Below are 16,781 nucleotides of genomic sequence, written 5' to 3' on the forward strand. Positions count from 1 at the left end.
TGTGGTAGTGGGGATAACTTAAATACCTTGAGCTCATTGCATCAGTGAAGCAGCGGAAAAAAAGAAGCTCGAGCACAGAATAAGACATTTTAATATAAGTTTCAAAACAACATTTGGGCATAAAGATGTTCTATTAGAATAACAATTAATTGGAATCACATTAGCATTAATACTACTACATTTGGTTACATAACATATCAATAACACAACTATAATACATTCTGGTGGGTTGCAGAGGGAATCCTCAGGGAATAGTGGAGGGGACCTGCGTATCCTGCATGTGTTCCTCAGCATTCTCATTCGACGGCTTAATCAGACAAAACACAACCTGTAAAATTCCACACCACCTACAAACGCACTTGGTGAAAATGAAGCTCACCTCTACTCCCAGTTCATTTAGGGACAGCGCTTCGATGAGTGCCACGCCGAAGCAGTCTCCCAGCACATTGACCACAGTGTTGCAGCGGTCTCTGGAAGACGCCGATCGCGGTAAACCATGAAAGCAAATGATACAGCAACAGGACACGATACATTAACTCCATTTCTCGCGAGCATTAAAACTTACAGCAGCCATTCCGTTGCCATCAAGATGGCGGCATTCTTTGCAGGTATGCCGACTAGTGACATGACAAAGATGGTGGTCGTGGCTCCCGCCGATGGAAGCGCTGATGATCCCAGACTGGAGACCGCTGAAGCCACTCTGCAGGGAAAACACACCGAGCAGTGAATCACTAGTGTCTGAAAACACAGAAACATGAAACAGTACTTTTCAATTCTTAAATACGCCATATTATGTCATCTTAATTGATATCTAGGGTTTCTTTCAATTGAGGAACAGAAAAGAGAAACAATAACTGCGACTAACCCGATGGTGAGTAGCTGGCCCATGTTCAGATTGATATTGTAGAATTGTGCAACAAAAACTGCAGCGGCTGCCTCGTACAGGGCCGTCCCATGCTTGTTCATGGTGGTGGCGATGGGCAGCATGAAGCGGGTGATTCTAGGGTCAATCTTGTTGCGGCTCTCACAGCACCGCAAAGTCACCGGCAGTGTGGCGGTGCTTTGAGACACAATGCAATCATACACATGCATTATCTTACTTAGCTAATCTGCAGCTTTGATGATAAATATGAGAATGGAGCATCTGCTGAACTGTGCTTTCAAATATCCTCTTACCTGGAGGTTACGAACCACGCAGTGAGTAAGGCAGGAAAAACCCCTCTGACCACAGTCCACGGGTTACGTCTTACAATCCAATAGTACAGCGCCGGTAGAATGACCACTGAATGGAGCACGAGTCTGGAACATAATAACGTCAAACATGTCTTGTGGGAAGAACTTGCCAAACCTGCAACCCTCATTCCCTCTCACACACATCAAGGGGCCTTGAGAGACATAATACTTCAAAATCTACAAACATGCTGGTGTTTTGGTGCCAGTGAGGAAACGAGAGCATACCCTAACAGAATCACACCCAGGAACTTTGTCAGTCTGTAGAAAGTTTCCAAGTCGTGAACCTCAAGAATACTGTTGGCAGTCAGGAACAGCATTCCAAACGGGAAGTAACTGGAAAAAAAAGAGTTCTACTCTAGTTCTGCAAATAAGTGTGATATTCCCACATGGTATTGATTAGGCTGTTTCAATTTACCACAGTATCACGCTGACCACAAATCTATTGGCCGCGTTGATGACGGCAACGATGTCAACAAGGATTCTGCTTCTTTCCAGCGTATCCTGCAGAATCCGTCCAGCAACGAAGGAGAAGACGATCAGGCCCAGTGTGCTGGATCCGCCTACGTAGCTTCCCACCATAGAACGTGTCCCGTTTGACGTAAACGGGAGCAGCACAGTCTTGTGCTGAGAAAATAAAAGATAGTAAATCAAGTAACATTGTACTCACGTGAATATTAAATTGTGGGCGTTGAGGAAAGAGGTAATCGGTATCGGTCTGAGAAAACATACATGTTGGAAGCAAGCCTGGATGGGATTCGGTGGAAACATGTTTCTATAAAGAATAAAGGAGACTTGTTGACCAATCACACGTTAAATTGAGCTTAAACTCTGATGTAATGGCACTTTCTTCTCACCTCACTACATCGAGGAACGCATGGAGTGGGGGGAGCACTTTTTCCAGCTCACCTTGTCCAACCGTCTGTCCCACTCCAGGCTTAATCAGGAGGACCAACGCCAATCCTACAACACGTATTCAAGGTTGGACATGAGCGTCAAATGTGACACGCATGCCATATTTAATATGGATCGCAACTTAATGAAAATGACAGTTTAATATATTTTTATGAAGGTTCTACTGAAAATTAGAACAGAAAGAGGATACCTATTCTAAAAAAATATAATAAGCCTGTTTTCATTGTCTTCAGGGTTAGAGTTGCTCCATGGTTATTTGTAACTAAGAGTAAATAGACTTACTTTTCATTACAAATTAGTTTACATACAATATGAAAATAAAACATTTTGTAAAAATTACATTTAAATACGAAAACAAGAAAGAAAGAAACATTTCTCTTACCTAGACACACACATATGATTGTCAACAACAAAATGTATGCTGCCCCACGCCAAGCTATTTTCTTGGTGGCCTCAGCAGTCAGGGCAGTTACTCCTACATTCAAAAGATAAAAATAAAAGATAAGAAACTAATAATAATATGCATGTATGAAAAAAGCTAGCTGAAATCTCACAAGCCACATGTGTAACAGTTGATGGAGGTAGAAGTGCACGGGTTTACCTAATACTATACTCGTAGTAAGCGTAGGAATGGAGACCAACTGAAGCATACGAATCAGGGAATCTCCTGGGATTCTGATGGACATTTTCTCAATAGGGGTGAGATCCATGCAGTTTTTCAGAAATAAGCCCATCGCAAGCCCTGTGTGAAAACAATAAAAGAGATAACATAGAAGAAGTAAATGGTTCAAAATGTGTGTGGGTATAGGAATGGGGAAAGAAAAAGAAAAACCTAGCTATTGGCAAAGGAGGTAATTACACCGGTGATTGAGCCTACACCCCCCCCAAACACACACACACACACACACACACACACACACACACACACACAAGACTAGTTAATCAATGTCTAAGTGACATCATCATTGAGTCAATAATGCCTCCACATCCATTGACATACAATTTAACTGTCATCATTCAAGTTGAGCAGGGATAGAGATCACATCTGACCCCCAAATGCATTACAGCCCGATCAAAACAAACGATGAATCAGCCATAATAAACACATTTTAAAAATGATTTTGAATGTGGATTATAGGAAACTGTTCACCAGATGGACGCGTTTAATAACGGGATCAGACCCCCTCGTCTCACACAGCACTGTATGCAACGCCAGACACGGGGCTACGGTTAAAGCCCACGTGGAAACACTGGCTTTGAGCGGGGAGGCAGAGCCGAGCTAACGTTGCACCAGCTGGCCTTCCGTGACGCGCCCGTTGCCCGGGCAACAACAGGCGGCGATATTAGCAGGATTCCCCACGCAACGATAGTTAAGTTAGCTGAGACTAGCATAAACTGCTATAGTAGTAAAACAAAAATAATATCATGTTCAAATATATAAAACCAAAGGAAGAATCACTGTCACAAGTCAAAGTATCAGTTAACTATGGGGCGCCGTTTGTAAAATGTCGCACGTTCTAAAATCCTGCGCAGTTTTGCCACATTTAGCATTATCATATGAACAAAAAAGCACGACAATATTCACATGTCACTTTTTCAAACATTTAGAGAGCCCCATAGTTAACGTTGTTATTTGGTGAGTAACAAGCGGGACATGTTGGAATACCTTTCAGAGACGCACTAACATATGACGTCACCAACCCAGTGAAATTACGACTCACCTAAAAGAACAGCTACCACGTTTGTAATATGGAAGGCGTTCATGGTGAAGTAATGCCAGCGGTTCCTCCTGCTCCGAGTGTGAAGTCCCGGTGAACCGTAGAGACTAACGGTTCTCTAACCGCTGTTTGATGTGCTTCAAAACGCGATTCGAATCATTAGGAGAAAAACACAGCACTCAAAACTGATTAAAAAAATGCAGTCTTGTTTGACAGTTCGTAAATTCTCATTATGTTATTTGTGTTTGAAATATTTAACCAAACTTTTAGCTGTCAAAAAGACAGACACACTTCCCAACCCAAACAAAAAGAAAATAAGGGAAACAAACCAAAAGAAATACAAACTCAAGGATTAACTACTCAGTTAGTCAGCGAGAATAGCAGTAGACAGTCCAGACACTCCTTCGTCCTTTAGCCGGGGGGACAAACAAAAAAGGCATTACAACACAGAAATAATCTCTTTAATAATATGTAAACATTGGTACTTCAATCTGAAAGTTAGATATAATTTTTGGGGAGATTCTTTGGCTTCTTTTTACATTTTAGTAATTTCAACAAATCTAAATCTCCCGTGTCCCAATAATCCACCATGTATGATTAACAGTTTTCATGGGGTCCTTTTTTAAGTGGACTTTTCCAACCAATGAGAGAAATAAACACGGTTTTATTTATTTTGCCTACATTTAGCATCATCACAAAGCTCTTTCAAGAAGATTTTAAAGAAAATTAAAGCTTTCTTGAGCTCAACATTACCATTACCTTGTTGCTGTCCTCCAAAGCTTGCACAATGACGGCCACAACGAGGTTGGCGAGCACGAACTGTGCGATGACCACAAAGGTGATGAAGTATATCGGAGAGACCCACGTGAGGTAGAGTGAACACTCTCCAGGACGGCACTGCTTCAAGGTGTCCTTCAGAGGAGCAGAGAGAGGTTCAGAGAGGGAAGAAGAACTTTAGACAGACGAGGAAGTTAAAAGAGAGAAACAAGTTTCATCCCTCTCATTTGCTGCAGGGTGTGGATCACCTTACCTTCCATCGGATGTGTGTGTGTGTGTGTGCATACCATCATGATCATGCTCCAGTTGTCCCCGGTGCACACCAGGAAGAGGGTGAACAGGGCCATGCCGAAGTGCTTGAAATTGACATACTCGTTTAATCCGAGGCACAGGTCGTCCTCGGCGCATTCTGAGAAAAAACAATGCACGCGATTCAGACGCCGACTTTGCACTTTTTGAACATTTTGATGGCGCAGGATGAAAGAGAAGGACCCAAGTATTCTGTGTACTAGTCCACCATCAAGATGAGCTAAGACAACATTGGCCAACGACACTGAACTGTTTCTGATGTAGTTACTACACTCACTAGCCCGCCCTGTTTAGCTAAGAGCTTTCTTGGTTTCCTTAGCAACAATATGTTTTGGGGGGGAGCTCTGGGGCCGCAATCCTTCGCTGTTAGCCTTCGTGCATGCGTTTGTTCTGCTGCCAGTGTGACTGACCTAGATGGCCAAAGAACTCCACTCCTAGCGTTGCGTAGATGGTAAAGAAGAACAGGAAGAGGAGACAAATGTTTCCAACCTGGTATCAAAAATAAGAGTTAGCTCCGCCAGGTGCAACAAAAGCTACAGCATGGAGGACGTCAGGTCTGAACCAACATGATGTGCGTCAGCACACGCCCCTTCCTCAACACAAACACAGATGCAGGAGAAGCAAGCCACAGATAAATGCATTCATTCTCAGTCTACATTGATGAGGAATAAATATATAAAGGGTTTACCTGCGACAGCGTTTTGCCGATCGTTGTCAGCAGGACACGAATCCTTTTGGCCTTCAGGACTAAAGAGAGATGCGGTGGTGGTGATGAATAACGTTTCTTACGTGCATTCAAAACGTGCGCAGCCATCTTTTAAAAATCCCCACAATCCCCTTTTGTCGAGTGTGCGTACCTTGTCCCATCCTCAGCACTCTGAGGACTGTCAGGATGGTGGGATTTACAGGAATTTGCTGTGACACACTCATCATGTTTAAAGCGATGCTCGTGATGGATACCGAGACGACCACGAGGTCCACGAGGTTCCAACTAAACACAAACACGGGAAGACGTGAGTCACTGACTGGAACAAGCAAACACAGACCTTCCCCCGGTTGAAGTGCGTCACCTGTTTCGCAGGAATCTCAGCCCGCCAAACGCCACGAGCTTCAGCAGGACTTCAATCAACAGGATGGAGGTGAACACGTAGTGGGAGTACTCTGTCAACCTCTTGATGTACTAGACACATGGACACACACAGAAACTCCATGTAACACTCATTCTCGCTGTGGCTGTGGCCAGTGATCGTATCGTGCGTGTGTGTGCGCGCGCATTCACCAGAGGTTCTTGGTAGTGCTCGACGGCCATGATCAAAACACTGATGACGATCAGGACGGCTATGAAGAGGTCCAGCGGCCCGCTGGTGCACAGGGTGTGGATGGACAGACGCATGCGGGAGTAGGACGCTTGGTACGGCGTCTCCTTGGGAACCTCAGCAACATCCTCGCCTTCGCACGCACGAATGCAGATGTTCAGATGGTCACACACGTGTCTGCAATCCCTTTCTGTCCCCACGCTCCTCACCTGCGCCGCGCCGCAAGCTGTTTCTCGCCTCCTCAGACAGTTTATTTTGTTTCTTCTGACAGTCGTGGAAGGTGTGCACCATCGCGCCGATGAACATGTCGAGCAAGAAATAGCTCACGATCATGAATGAGATGAAGAAAGGAAGTATCCATACATTGTAGTTGATCATGGGCTGAGGGGGAGGCGGAGGAGGAAAGACACGTCAGATTGTATTTTCACTTACACCATGTCAGTGTGAGAACATCAATCCGATACCTGTTGGTCCACTCCAACGGCGTCCAGTCCATCATACATGAGGGTCACCCAGCCGTCCTTGGAGTACATCACGAACAGTGAAAGCAGGGCCTGAATGGGAGACACTCTTATATTGAACTTTGATGTTCAGCTAGCTGAATATGGTTCTTTCCGTTTTTTAATCAACTCGAAAAGACATTTAACAAAAACATTTTCAAAGAGAGGCCATTTTTATGTCTAGTGGCCCATTACGTTAAAATAATGTCAAATTTGTGAAAGTAACAGCATTTGAATGCTACTATGTCGACCTCCAAGCGCGATGGTCCGTACCTGCGGCAAGCTGTCAAAATTGAAATCCTTCTGCTCCCAGCGCTGGTTGGCCGACAGACAGTCCGTCTTGTTGGTGACGTCATCAATGAACTCGCCTCTGCAGATGTAGAACTTCCCCTTGAACAACTGCAGTGTGAGAAAAGCACAGAGACAGTGTTTCTTTTCCCCCCACTGTGCTGTCCTCTTCTGAACTGCATCACACTCACACAACCGATCCGCGTGTGATTTCCCGCGTTACCTGCAAGCCGAGGATTGCGTAGAACAAGATGAGGGCGCAGCACAGGAGCAAGATGTTCCCGACGGGTTTGACGGCGGTGATCAGAGCCTCCACCGCCAGCTTCAGTTTCGGGGATCGCTTGACCACCCTGGGGACCCACAGGCAGAAGAATGTTTGTTAGATGCTCACATTCACAAACAACCATCATCTACACTGTACACAACCACACCGTGCACAACAACAACAACAAGAAATGGCGTACCGCAGCGCACGAAGTATGCGCAGCAGGCGCAGCACTTTGAGGATGTCCAACATTTTGCTGTGGCTTGCAGGGGACAGCAAGACGACGGTGTCGACCACGGAGGCGACCACCAGCAACCCGTCCACGATATTCCAGGCAGAGCGGCAGTAGCTCTCGCTCCCAATGAACAGGCCGAGGGTCAGGACCTGTTGATACGGACAGTTAAACAGTGATATTACTACTTCATACTGCATTATAAAACATTTATAATGTATTACCATCTTCCTTTACAAAAACACATATAAGAGAGCAGAAAGTATTACAATACTAGACCTTACAAATCATGTGATGCTTATAATAACAATTAGTAAATACTATAAGCAGACAAAGCCTTTTAAGTAGGTTTGTAATGAATCATAGTGTTGGTGAAAGAAGCCACAACGTACTTTTATTGATTAGAACCAAATCAACATTTCCCAGTGACTAAAGATTTTACCTTAAAAAGCATCTCTACCATGAAGACTGCAGAGAAGACGAAACCAGAGATGGTCAAGAACGTTCGCTCCTAAAGGGCAGAGGGAGATTCACTTCAGACCTGCATGTGTTTTTATTAGGGCTGTCAATAGAAAAAATGTAACTCATTAATCAAACATTTTGAAAGTCCGGCACACCGGAAGACCGAAATTAAACAAAGTTGTGTTAACTGCTTTAAAATACATTATAGCATTAATCTCTGCCACATTAATTGCATAGATTAATGCATTTATGTTAACAGTCGTAATTTTAATTACATATAATCAGATTCATGTTAGATATTAATTGAGTCATTAAGTGCATAATGTCCAGCTTGACTGACTGTGTGTGTTTCTCTCTGTTTCTTTGCACACAACGCTCCTCCCCAGGCTGCATTATACATTTTATATACATGTGTGTGTTTGTGTGTGTGTGTGTGTGTTCTCACCTTGCTTCCAGGCTCAATTCCAGGTCTCTCCATTGCAATGGTGATACAGTTTAGGAGAATAAAGAGGAGAACTGTGTATTCGAACAAATGGTGAGACGTCACACTCTTGCAAAAGAGCCGGAGCCTAAACACACACACAAACACGCACAGGCACACACACACATAGAAATTCATTGGTGCTAGTCTGCCATCCATACAGGACTTGTACATCTGCAGTCAGGAAACATAACTGAAGACGCGTCTCACCCGGACACAACCCGTGCCAAATGAAGAGAATGATGGTTAAGTCCTGCTTTGTGTGTGTTCATGAGTGTGTGCGTGTGAGACTTACCTGTTCTGGGGTGACAACACGTAGAATGACCACTCTTCACGCTTTTTGCACCAGCGCAGCGCCGTCTGGTTTCGGTTCTGAGATCTCTGCGGTGGCAAATTATCACAGATCAGGCGCCTCATAGACTCATGTCAAAATCATGAGCTTGAAAAGACGCTGCTAAGAGTAAAGACAATGAGGCCGAGGTCGCTGTGAGGAACTCACGTTTACCTCATCGCCGTTTACATCTGCAGAACCGTGCTCAACGGTCGGGGTCGGGGTCACGGAGGAAGGGCTCTCGCCAAGTGTTCGCTGGAAAAAAAAAAATGAAATAAGCGCTCGGCTTGAGTTTGGATGGAAAGTATGCGAGTTTGCTACACTTTAAAGCTTCATGTCCAAATCACGAGCAGAAAGCTTAAAAAGACGCTGCTTGGAGTAATAATAATGGCAATGAGGTCCAGGCGGCATTATCACTGTGAGGAACTCACGTTTTCCTCATCGCCGTTTGTATCTGCAGAACCGTCCTCTGAGGTCGGGGAAGAGGTCACGGAGGAAGGGCTCTCGCCAAGTGTTTGCTGGAAAAATGAGGAAACCAGCGCTTTGGCAGGAGTGTGTATGGAAAGTATGCGAGTTTGCTACACTTCACATCGGGTGTGAGCTCTCTGAGAAGCAAGCTGTCCTCACCCTGTCTTGGAAGCCCTGAAGGACAATACCCACGAGGATGTTGAGAAGGACGTGCTTTCCCATCACGATGACCGCAACGAAGTAGATGAAGGCCCACGGAGAGGTTTCCGCCATGATGTTGTACAGCACCGTGTTCCAGTTCTCCTCCGTCAGAATCTGGATCAAACAAAGAGATTGAGACTCAAAATTTCACAACGGTGAAACACAAAATCTGGTACTCAGACAACCGACCTGGAACACGGTGACCATGGACCAGAGCAGCGTGTCAAAGTTCTTCCTGTCATTGATTGTGTTCCGTGTGTCTAACCCATGACCGAACAGATGCATGCCCACCAGACTGCAGAGGAAGAGGAAAAAAAGGTGGGAGACAGTCAGTGGAATGTGTGAATCGGGTGGGTGGCGGCCACACGTCTCCAAGCAGACAGGTGGGGCAGAGAGGATTGGTGTGTGCACGTGCCTGAAAACAAAGAGGACAAAAAGGATGAGCATGCAGAGCGAAGCGGCCTCCTGCATGGCCTTCTTCAGCACCAGCAGCTGTGTCCTTAGGTAAGGGAGGTAGTGCAGCAGGCGGAAAGCTCGGAGGACCGACAACCAGTCGTCTTCTTTGGTTCTCATCTCCGAAAGACTGGAAAACACAAGCAAACACGTCTCAATGCGGCGTAACTTGGTAAGACATCAGAGGAGCGCATTGCTTTATGTTACCATTATGAGCTTTGATCGCTTGTTGTACATCACTTTGGTTCCAGGGCTGCTGTTTTGTTTTTTTAAAGGGCTATATGAATAAAGTTGGACTGGACTTTTGCTGACACCAGAAAAGCTCAACCCGGTTGGGACATATCAAATATCAAAGATGGCACACAAAGGACAAAAAGTGGAGTCCAAAGGCATCATTTTACCTGATGATGACGATGACAAAGTGGAGCAAGTTGTTTCGGTCCTCAAAGTACGCCCACTTGAGAACCATCCACTTTAAGAGCATCTCCACCACGAAGATCACGGTGAAGGTGAGGTCACAGATCTGCAAGATGTTGGTCAACACGTTTGGCTGCAGGAGGAGAAGATGGACAGAAGGTGGAGTGAGGGCTGATGATGCAAAGAGAGGAAGGGAAGTCAAGGAGGGAAAGATACATGAAGCAGTAAATACTCCTTTTGGAGTTTGCTATTTGAGCTTTCTCAGGCTGGGTGTCACCAACAAGGATACATTTTTTAAATCACATAAACAAAAAAAGCGGCCAGAATCCCATCGCCTCTCACCTGGTTATGATGCTGAATGGCCAGGGTGAGAATGCTGAGGAGAACTGCGCACGCGATCAGCCGGTCGAAGACTTTACTGTTGACGACTTTCTCGAGTCTCGTCCTGAGCTGTCCCCAAATGTGACCCTTGACCTAAAAAGATGACACGACGCAGGTGGGTAATCCATTGTTAGCGAGGGACCAACGGCGCTGCTGGTGGTGGCGCAGAACGTTGCTGACAAGTCTTACCGTCAAGTCGTCGGCCCTGCTGTCGTCGTCATGGTGGCGCACCCTTTCGCGTTCAACAAAAGCGAGTAAGAAACACAAAATAACTCAAAGTAATCCCCAATTATCAACTGCGGGTTTGAGCAGAAATCCCACCAACTTGTTTGAAATGACTTGCAGGCTGCGGACAGAGACCGACCTGTTGGATGCACGCCGTCTGATGACTGCCAGGCAGCCGGTCCACTTGGAGCAGAGCCATTCACCTAACACGTCGCTATTCTCCCTCCTGGTTTCCCGTCTTCTCAGGTGCTCCAGGTTGTCTGAGAACTGGGTGGAGATGACGACGCCGCACACGTTCATCATGATGTAGGAGCCCATCTGGTTGGCGAAGTAGGAGGGGTTCGTAAAAAAGCTTCAGGGAAAGTGCACCTCAACTCAACTTCTTAAGCAACCACAACGAGTGTAGGGTGGTTATGAGAGGGTTTATCCTCTGCATATGTATAAATATAAATGTATGTATGACCATGTTTGCTGCTGAACATAAACATAAACAGACAATAAAGCTCAAATCTAAAGTTCACAGAAGGCCTGTTTATTTAAAAAAGTAGCGACCCAGGACAGACAAAACGTACCGTGTGGGATAACACATATATATAAAAGAACAAGGTGAAATGCCACAGTTGTAAAGACGAGGATACTCACAATGACAACAAATATGAAATAGAGGAAACTCCAGAAGGAATACACATTCATGACATAAAACATGATGTTTGACCATCCTTCCAGTGTGACAACCTGCAGGTGGAGACAAAGGAGACAAAAGAATACGACCATTGAGTCACATAGAGCCTGATGGCGAACGAGTAGCAGTGGAAACGCAACAACAGCGCTTCATGCCGTCAGCGCAAAGCGAATGGATATAAAAGAACAACAAGCCTCTCATCCGTGAGAAGGAGGGAACCTTCACAACACTTCCACACATTCTAATGACCACATAAGGTCAGCACCTTACTCCATGACTTTCACTGATTGGAGTCAGCCCAGGTTGCTTTTGAATGAAATTAAATGTGTCCATTAGTAAGCAAGCTTTGCTAATTAGCATTAGTTTTCCCGGCTGCGCAGACGTGATATGACGTGATTTTTTTATCAATAGCAGCTGATCTACTGGTACTGCCTTGGCGATCGACCTATTGGGAACTCCTGTGATAGATGGATGGATGGATGTATTTTGCACAGCCCTTACCTGAAATATGCTTATCCAGGCGTAGCCGATGTTATCGAAGTTGGTGGCCCCGCTGTTGGGGTTCTGGGCCCCGGCCCGACAGACGTTGTAGAGAACGTTCCAGTTGACGCAGGCGTTGGTGCCGGCCCCCGTGAGGCCAAACACACTCGGCGCGGGAGGGGCCAAGGAGCAGATTTGGTGGTTCTCTCTGTTGGGCGGCACCTCGCCGCAGTGACGGCCGCTCGTGCCTTCGGGGGAACAGAGGAACGTTTGGAGCTCACCGTACTTGTTGACGTAGTACGGGCTTAAGGACACGTTGTACATCCTGGTGTGAGGAGAGAAATGACGTAGAGTGCAAAGAAGAATAGTTTAGCGACACGTATACAACAGAGGGAATCATTTGGAAATGTGAAGATACCTCAAAACCTAATGTTCCAAAGTCTGGGATTTGTTGGGAAATGGATTGTAGTCTGGGGACAGTTATTCTTATTTGATAAACTTGAGTTAGTGCCTTTATTCAGCATTTTGTACACATTTAAAATATTGTGACATATTTTAGTGTTCAAACAGCAATTATTTCATTAATTATGATAATCAAATCAAAATCAGTAGACCAAACTACCAAAGTCAAGAGGTCAACGGGCAGATCATTTGATAATTGTAGGTGGGGGGCAGAGAGAGAAACCATTGCAACGACTGGAATAACAGAAGCAGCAGCATCCTTACGCAGTGGGGTCCTCTCCCAGGAAGCAGCGGTTGCGCAGACGCCCCGCCCACAGCTGGACCCCTATCACGCCGAAGATGTGCACGACAAACATGTAGAGGCAGAGCACGTTAGCCAGCATGGGGAAGATGAACAGGACCGCTGACACGATGTCACGCATACCTGCAAGGATGAAGACAAAAGACGCCGTGAGTTGTTATTTTGGACTAAAAATGCAATTCTGCACTAGGTAACTGACCTCCTTAATTCTTCCAAATCAACTTTCTTAAAGAACCTTTAGTCGGACGACTGTCAGAAAAGCTACAGTGATGAAGTGTGTATTTTCGGTATACGGTTTACATTTTATCATCTATTAATATGAGAGTTGTCGGATCCGTCTTCATGTTTGTGCTCGAGAAATATTCTTGTTGGATAATTGAAACATTTGAATTCACAAGTGCTCTTAAAGTTCCCAAAGTGCAGTTTTCACACAGTTATTTCTTAAATGTAATGGAAATGGACAATTGTATAGAAACAGGTTGCTTTGGGAGGATTATCGAACGGATTAACAACAATAGAAGTCAGGTGAAAAGCTTGAAATGTTAACATGGCTCCATAATACTCTTATTGGGGGCTTGTGTGGAAACACTGAGCAAAAACACCAGGACGTGCACTTACTCGCTACTCTGCTGATCAGTCGCAGCGGCCCGAGCACTTGAGAGACTTGCAGGTGGAGGCCGAGGTGATCCATAAAGAAGTCAAAAAACCTGAGGGAACAGAAACGGGGAGAGAGGAGTGATGTCTTTATATGCACAAAATGTAAACGTACACACATTCTAGTACTTGATATGAAAGCATTCTGATCATGAATAAGCCAAGAGCTGATGGCATAAAAAACCTTTCCAGTGATGCGTTCTTGAAACTACGACTGACATGTTGTTAGCTGCTAGGCTACATCCATCTCAACATGTACCCTGCCTGGCACACAGTCTGCAGAGGACCACCACTCAAAAAGTCAGGTGACTCTGAACAAAGCTGAGCAAACTTGCTGTTTCCTCTGCCACGAGATACGTCTGTGTATGAGAGTCAATGGCGTTTCATTTGACCGCAGAAATGTGCCGTTCTCCTACAGTGACCGGCGTTTTCCATCAGCAGATGGAGGAGAAAACAAAGCGAAAGGCATTGTGGGATACTCACTCTCCTAAGTTGATGAGTAGGTCCAACCTGTTCCAGTAGTTGCTGAGGTAGCTTCCTTTGTAGCCAAACAATCCCATGGCGAACATTTTGCTGAACATCTCACCCACGAAATATGTTACTACAATGGAATCCAAAAGCTGAGGATGCCAAGTAAAAATCTCTGTTACACAAAGTCAAAACAACAGCTAATGCTAACTCAACTGACTAGACTGCTGTTGGAATCACTCATGACTTACAGAGGGACGTATGAAGCGTATTGTATACAAAATAAACATTCTAAGTTGTCATCAGCCCTTTGGGTTAGGATTTTGCAAGACTAAAATATGTGGAGTGTCTTTTCACAAACACAAAAGTTGGGGAGCTTTTAGTTGAATTTTAAACATAAAAGAGCGCAGGTTTCAATCCAACCTTGAGCTTGTAGCTCCTCTGCTGACCGGGGACGTAAATGCCCAGACTCACACAGTCGAGGAGGATCACAAGTATGGACACATACCGCAACCATGTGGAGGAAGAGGTTAAGGTCAAAACTCATACGTATTCATCTATTGGTAAAACGCAGGATCGATGTTTACATACGAGAAAGACCTAATGGGACTAACAAACAATGTTACAATGTATTAATAGAGACAGGTGAGCGTAGCCTTTGCTCTAAAACATACGCAACGTATATTCACACAAGCATGTGTTATTTTTTACACATATTTGGTCTTGCTGGGTGTCAGACAAAGGTTGGACTACCAGCAGTAAAAAGGGATATGGGCCACAGGCCCCTTTCAGACACCAATTACGGGGTCTCGATGTCTGTTTGAAGCAGCCCAAGACCACCGGGGCCAGATCCGGGTACGGCAGCTGCTCCTGCTCCTCGAGGCCCGGGTCGGGGTTGGGACCTCCGTGAGGTTGTATGGTGAGTGCCACCTCAGGCATGATTGAGTTGCTACGGAGGGAGGTCGAAAAGAGAGAAGAGATGAGAAGAACGGGCCAAAATTAAGAAAAATACTCAGATATTTTGAGGAATGTTATGTTGTGTAGACGAGCTCATTGTTTGTTTTATAGATTTATTAAAAATTAATTATTTACAGAGAAGCGTTCTAATTAAAGCAAATAGCAACATAGCAATACTTCACAACAAAATAAATCAGGAATCAGGAAACATTTATTACCAATATATGTCAGACATACAAGGAATTTGACTTGGCGATTGGTGCGTAACAGTTAGACAATGGACAACAAGACAGATAAGACGATATAGAGTAGAATAGTACAGGTTGTAAAAACTAGTTTGCTGTTTTTTTTGGACACAAACATTCCAAAAGTGTCCCAGTCGATTTTGTGTGTGCAAATTGTTGCAGCTGACCGAACATAAACAAACACATGCAGATGCTGAGCAACGCAATTCCGTTGAAATACTGTCTGATACATATATGACACTAAACAACTGTAATATTAATATATATAATATATATATATATATATATATATATATATATATATATATATATGTATCAGGCGTGATACATTTATGAAACTAAACATCTGTCATAGTAATGCACATTATTATGAATGACAACAAGTTTTGCCATGGAAGTAGTTCAGATCATCTATAAATCCCTTTTATATCAATTAAAAACAGCTGACAGGAGGTAAACATACACCCAGCAACGCAAATCTAACAGCGCATTCATACTTTTTTAAAGTATCACGATGTTTTGCATGCAGTATTCTTTGATAGCTTTGAATCTCCAAACAACATTTTGTAAGATACAGTTTTTAGAATGACTGATACATATTTGATGGTAAACATGAACAGTGCCTATACAATATTATTACACATAATTATGAATAAAAACTGTTGCTATGGACTTAGTTCATATCATGGACTCCCTAAAAATAGTTTTTAAATTAATTTTAAGATTCATATCTTCTATCAATTTCTTTCTTTATTTAGTGGCACAAGCACACCACTTTTTCATTGTTTTGCATACCAGTTAAATGTAAGTAACGACACTCTAAATTACCACAGATGCTCAAATTAATTGGTTCCTTATAACTTTCTATTAAACTAATATCGGAAACGATTTGGCACATTTAACGGTTAAAAGGTAGAAAACCGTCCTGTAGCCGGATGAGTGTTTCTAGCTAACGCGAGTTAGCTAACGCCAGTTAGCACTCGGTAGCTAACGTTACATTTGTTGAAACCGGACTAAAATCAGCAGCATGATCCTTGTATAACGTCTGGGTTGTATTAACAAGTAATCGCCAGTTAGTGCTCGGTTTTCTAAAGACAACCAATTATCACAAATTAATGAGCGTGCCCAGTATGTATGGTGCCCGTATAGCATTAATAGTTCTCACCTGAGGGCGAAACGTTCCGGTTTGACGGCTGAAATCACAAATCCGTTGTCGACTGTAAATTGCACTTGTTTCCACTTTGTCCAGTTGAAAACTTGTAAATTCCACGTGTTTCCGCTTTGTCCAGTTGAAGTCCGTTCAGAATAAGCTCAAAAGTTGTCCAAAAGTCCAAAAGAGAGCTAACGTTTTGATATTAAACAACATCAACATGCTGGTTGTCGGGTTGCCTGGTGACAGCCAATGAAATTGCAGCAATTGCAGCACGAGGCGTGCGTAACAGCGGTCATCGTGATGGGAAAGCACGTCCTTCTCAACATCCTCGTGGGTATTGTCCTTCAGGGCTTCCAAGACAGGGTGAGGACCGCTTGCTTCTCAGAGAGCTCACACCCGATGTGAAGTGT

At 44.3% G+C, this 16,781-nt stretch overlaps 2 protein-coding genes across 2 annotated transcripts; both read right to left on the bottom strand.

Annotated features, from left to right (window-relative positions):
* Nucleotides 1–73: 73 nt before the first annotated feature.
* Nucleotides 74–4,272, bottom strand: LOC120824789 (excitatory amino acid transporter 3-like). The gene is made up of 13 exons (XM_078080318.1): nucleotides 4,224–4,272; nucleotides 3,867–4,000; nucleotides 2,747–2,887; nucleotides 2,528–2,620; nucleotides 2,088–2,193; nucleotides 1,963–2,005; nucleotides 1,649–1,857; nucleotides 1,459–1,566; nucleotides 1,177–1,299; nucleotides 866–1,060; nucleotides 566–700; nucleotides 380–470; nucleotides 74–307 (listed from the first exon to the last, which is right to left on the bottom strand). Exons 2-13 carry the CDS (start codon nucleotides 3,907–3,909, stop codon nucleotides 245–247), a joined length of 1,350 nt encoding a protein of 449 aa, XP_077936444.1. The 5' UTR covers nucleotides 3,910–4,000; nucleotides 4,224–4,272; the 3' UTR covers nucleotides 74–244.
* Nucleotides 3,992–14,573, bottom strand: LOC120824749 (voltage-dependent T-type calcium channel subunit alpha-1I-like). The gene is made up of 30 exons (XM_078080317.1): nucleotides 14,440–14,573; nucleotides 14,032–14,168; nucleotides 13,513–13,601; nucleotides 12,858–13,017; nucleotides 12,153–12,456; nucleotides 11,612–11,704; nucleotides 11,109–11,287; nucleotides 10,934–10,976; nucleotides 10,706–10,837; nucleotides 10,348–10,496; nucleotides 9,683–10,076; nucleotides 9,452–9,607; nucleotides 9,256–9,342; nucleotides 8,999–9,079; nucleotides 8,789–8,874; nucleotides 8,458–8,581; nucleotides 7,993–8,061; nucleotides 7,518–7,702; nucleotides 7,277–7,403; nucleotides 7,039–7,164; nucleotides 6,730–6,819; nucleotides 6,475–6,646; nucleotides 6,229–6,398; nucleotides 6,020–6,129; nucleotides 5,807–5,940; nucleotides 5,638–5,696; nucleotides 5,360–5,438; nucleotides 4,928–5,049; nucleotides 4,623–4,775; nucleotides 3,992–4,272 (listed from the first exon to the last, which is right to left on the bottom strand). Exons 2-30 carry the CDS (start codon nucleotides 14,127–14,129, stop codon nucleotides 4,228–4,230), a joined length of 3,816 nt encoding a protein of 1,271 aa, XP_077936443.1. The 5' UTR covers nucleotides 14,130–14,168; nucleotides 14,440–14,573; the 3' UTR covers nucleotides 3,992–4,227.
* Nucleotides 14,574–16,781: the final 2,208 nt, after the last annotated feature.

Source organism: Gasterosteus aculeatus, chromosome 9, assembly GCF_964276395.1.
Source record: "Gasterosteus aculeatus chromosome 9, fGasAcu3.hap1.1, whole genome shotgun sequence".
Taxonomy (NCBI): Eukaryota; Metazoa; Chordata; class Actinopteri; order Perciformes; family Gasterosteidae; genus Gasterosteus; species Gasterosteus aculeatus.

Excerpts from the sequence above, each read along its gene's own strand:
- LOC120824789 (XM_078080318.1), bottom strand. The coding sequence starts at position 3,909 with ATGAACGCCTTCCATATTACAAACGTGGTAGCTGTTCTTTTAG. Across the intron at positions 1,300-1,458 it reads CTGGGTGTGATTCTGTTAGG|ACTCGTGCTCCATTCAGTGG; the intron begins GTATGCTCTCGT and ends ATTATGTTCCAG. Across the intron at positions 308-379 it reads TAAATGAACTGGGAGTAGAG|CCGTCGAATGAGAATGCTGA; the intron begins GTGAGCTTCATT and ends TGTCTGATTAAG.
- LOC120824749 (XM_078080317.1), bottom strand. The coding sequence starts at position 14,129 with ATGTTCAGCAAAATGTTCGCCATGGGATTGTTTGGCTACAAAGGAAGC. Across the intron at positions 10,977-11,108 it reads AGACGGCGTGCATCCAACAG|GGTGCGCCACCATGACGACG; the intron begins GTCGGTCTCTGT and ends TGAACGCGAAAG. Across the intron at positions 8,062-8,457 it reads GAATTGAGCCTGGAAGCAAG|GAGCGAACGTTCTTGACCAT; the intron begins GTGAGAACACAC and ends TCTGCCCTTTAG.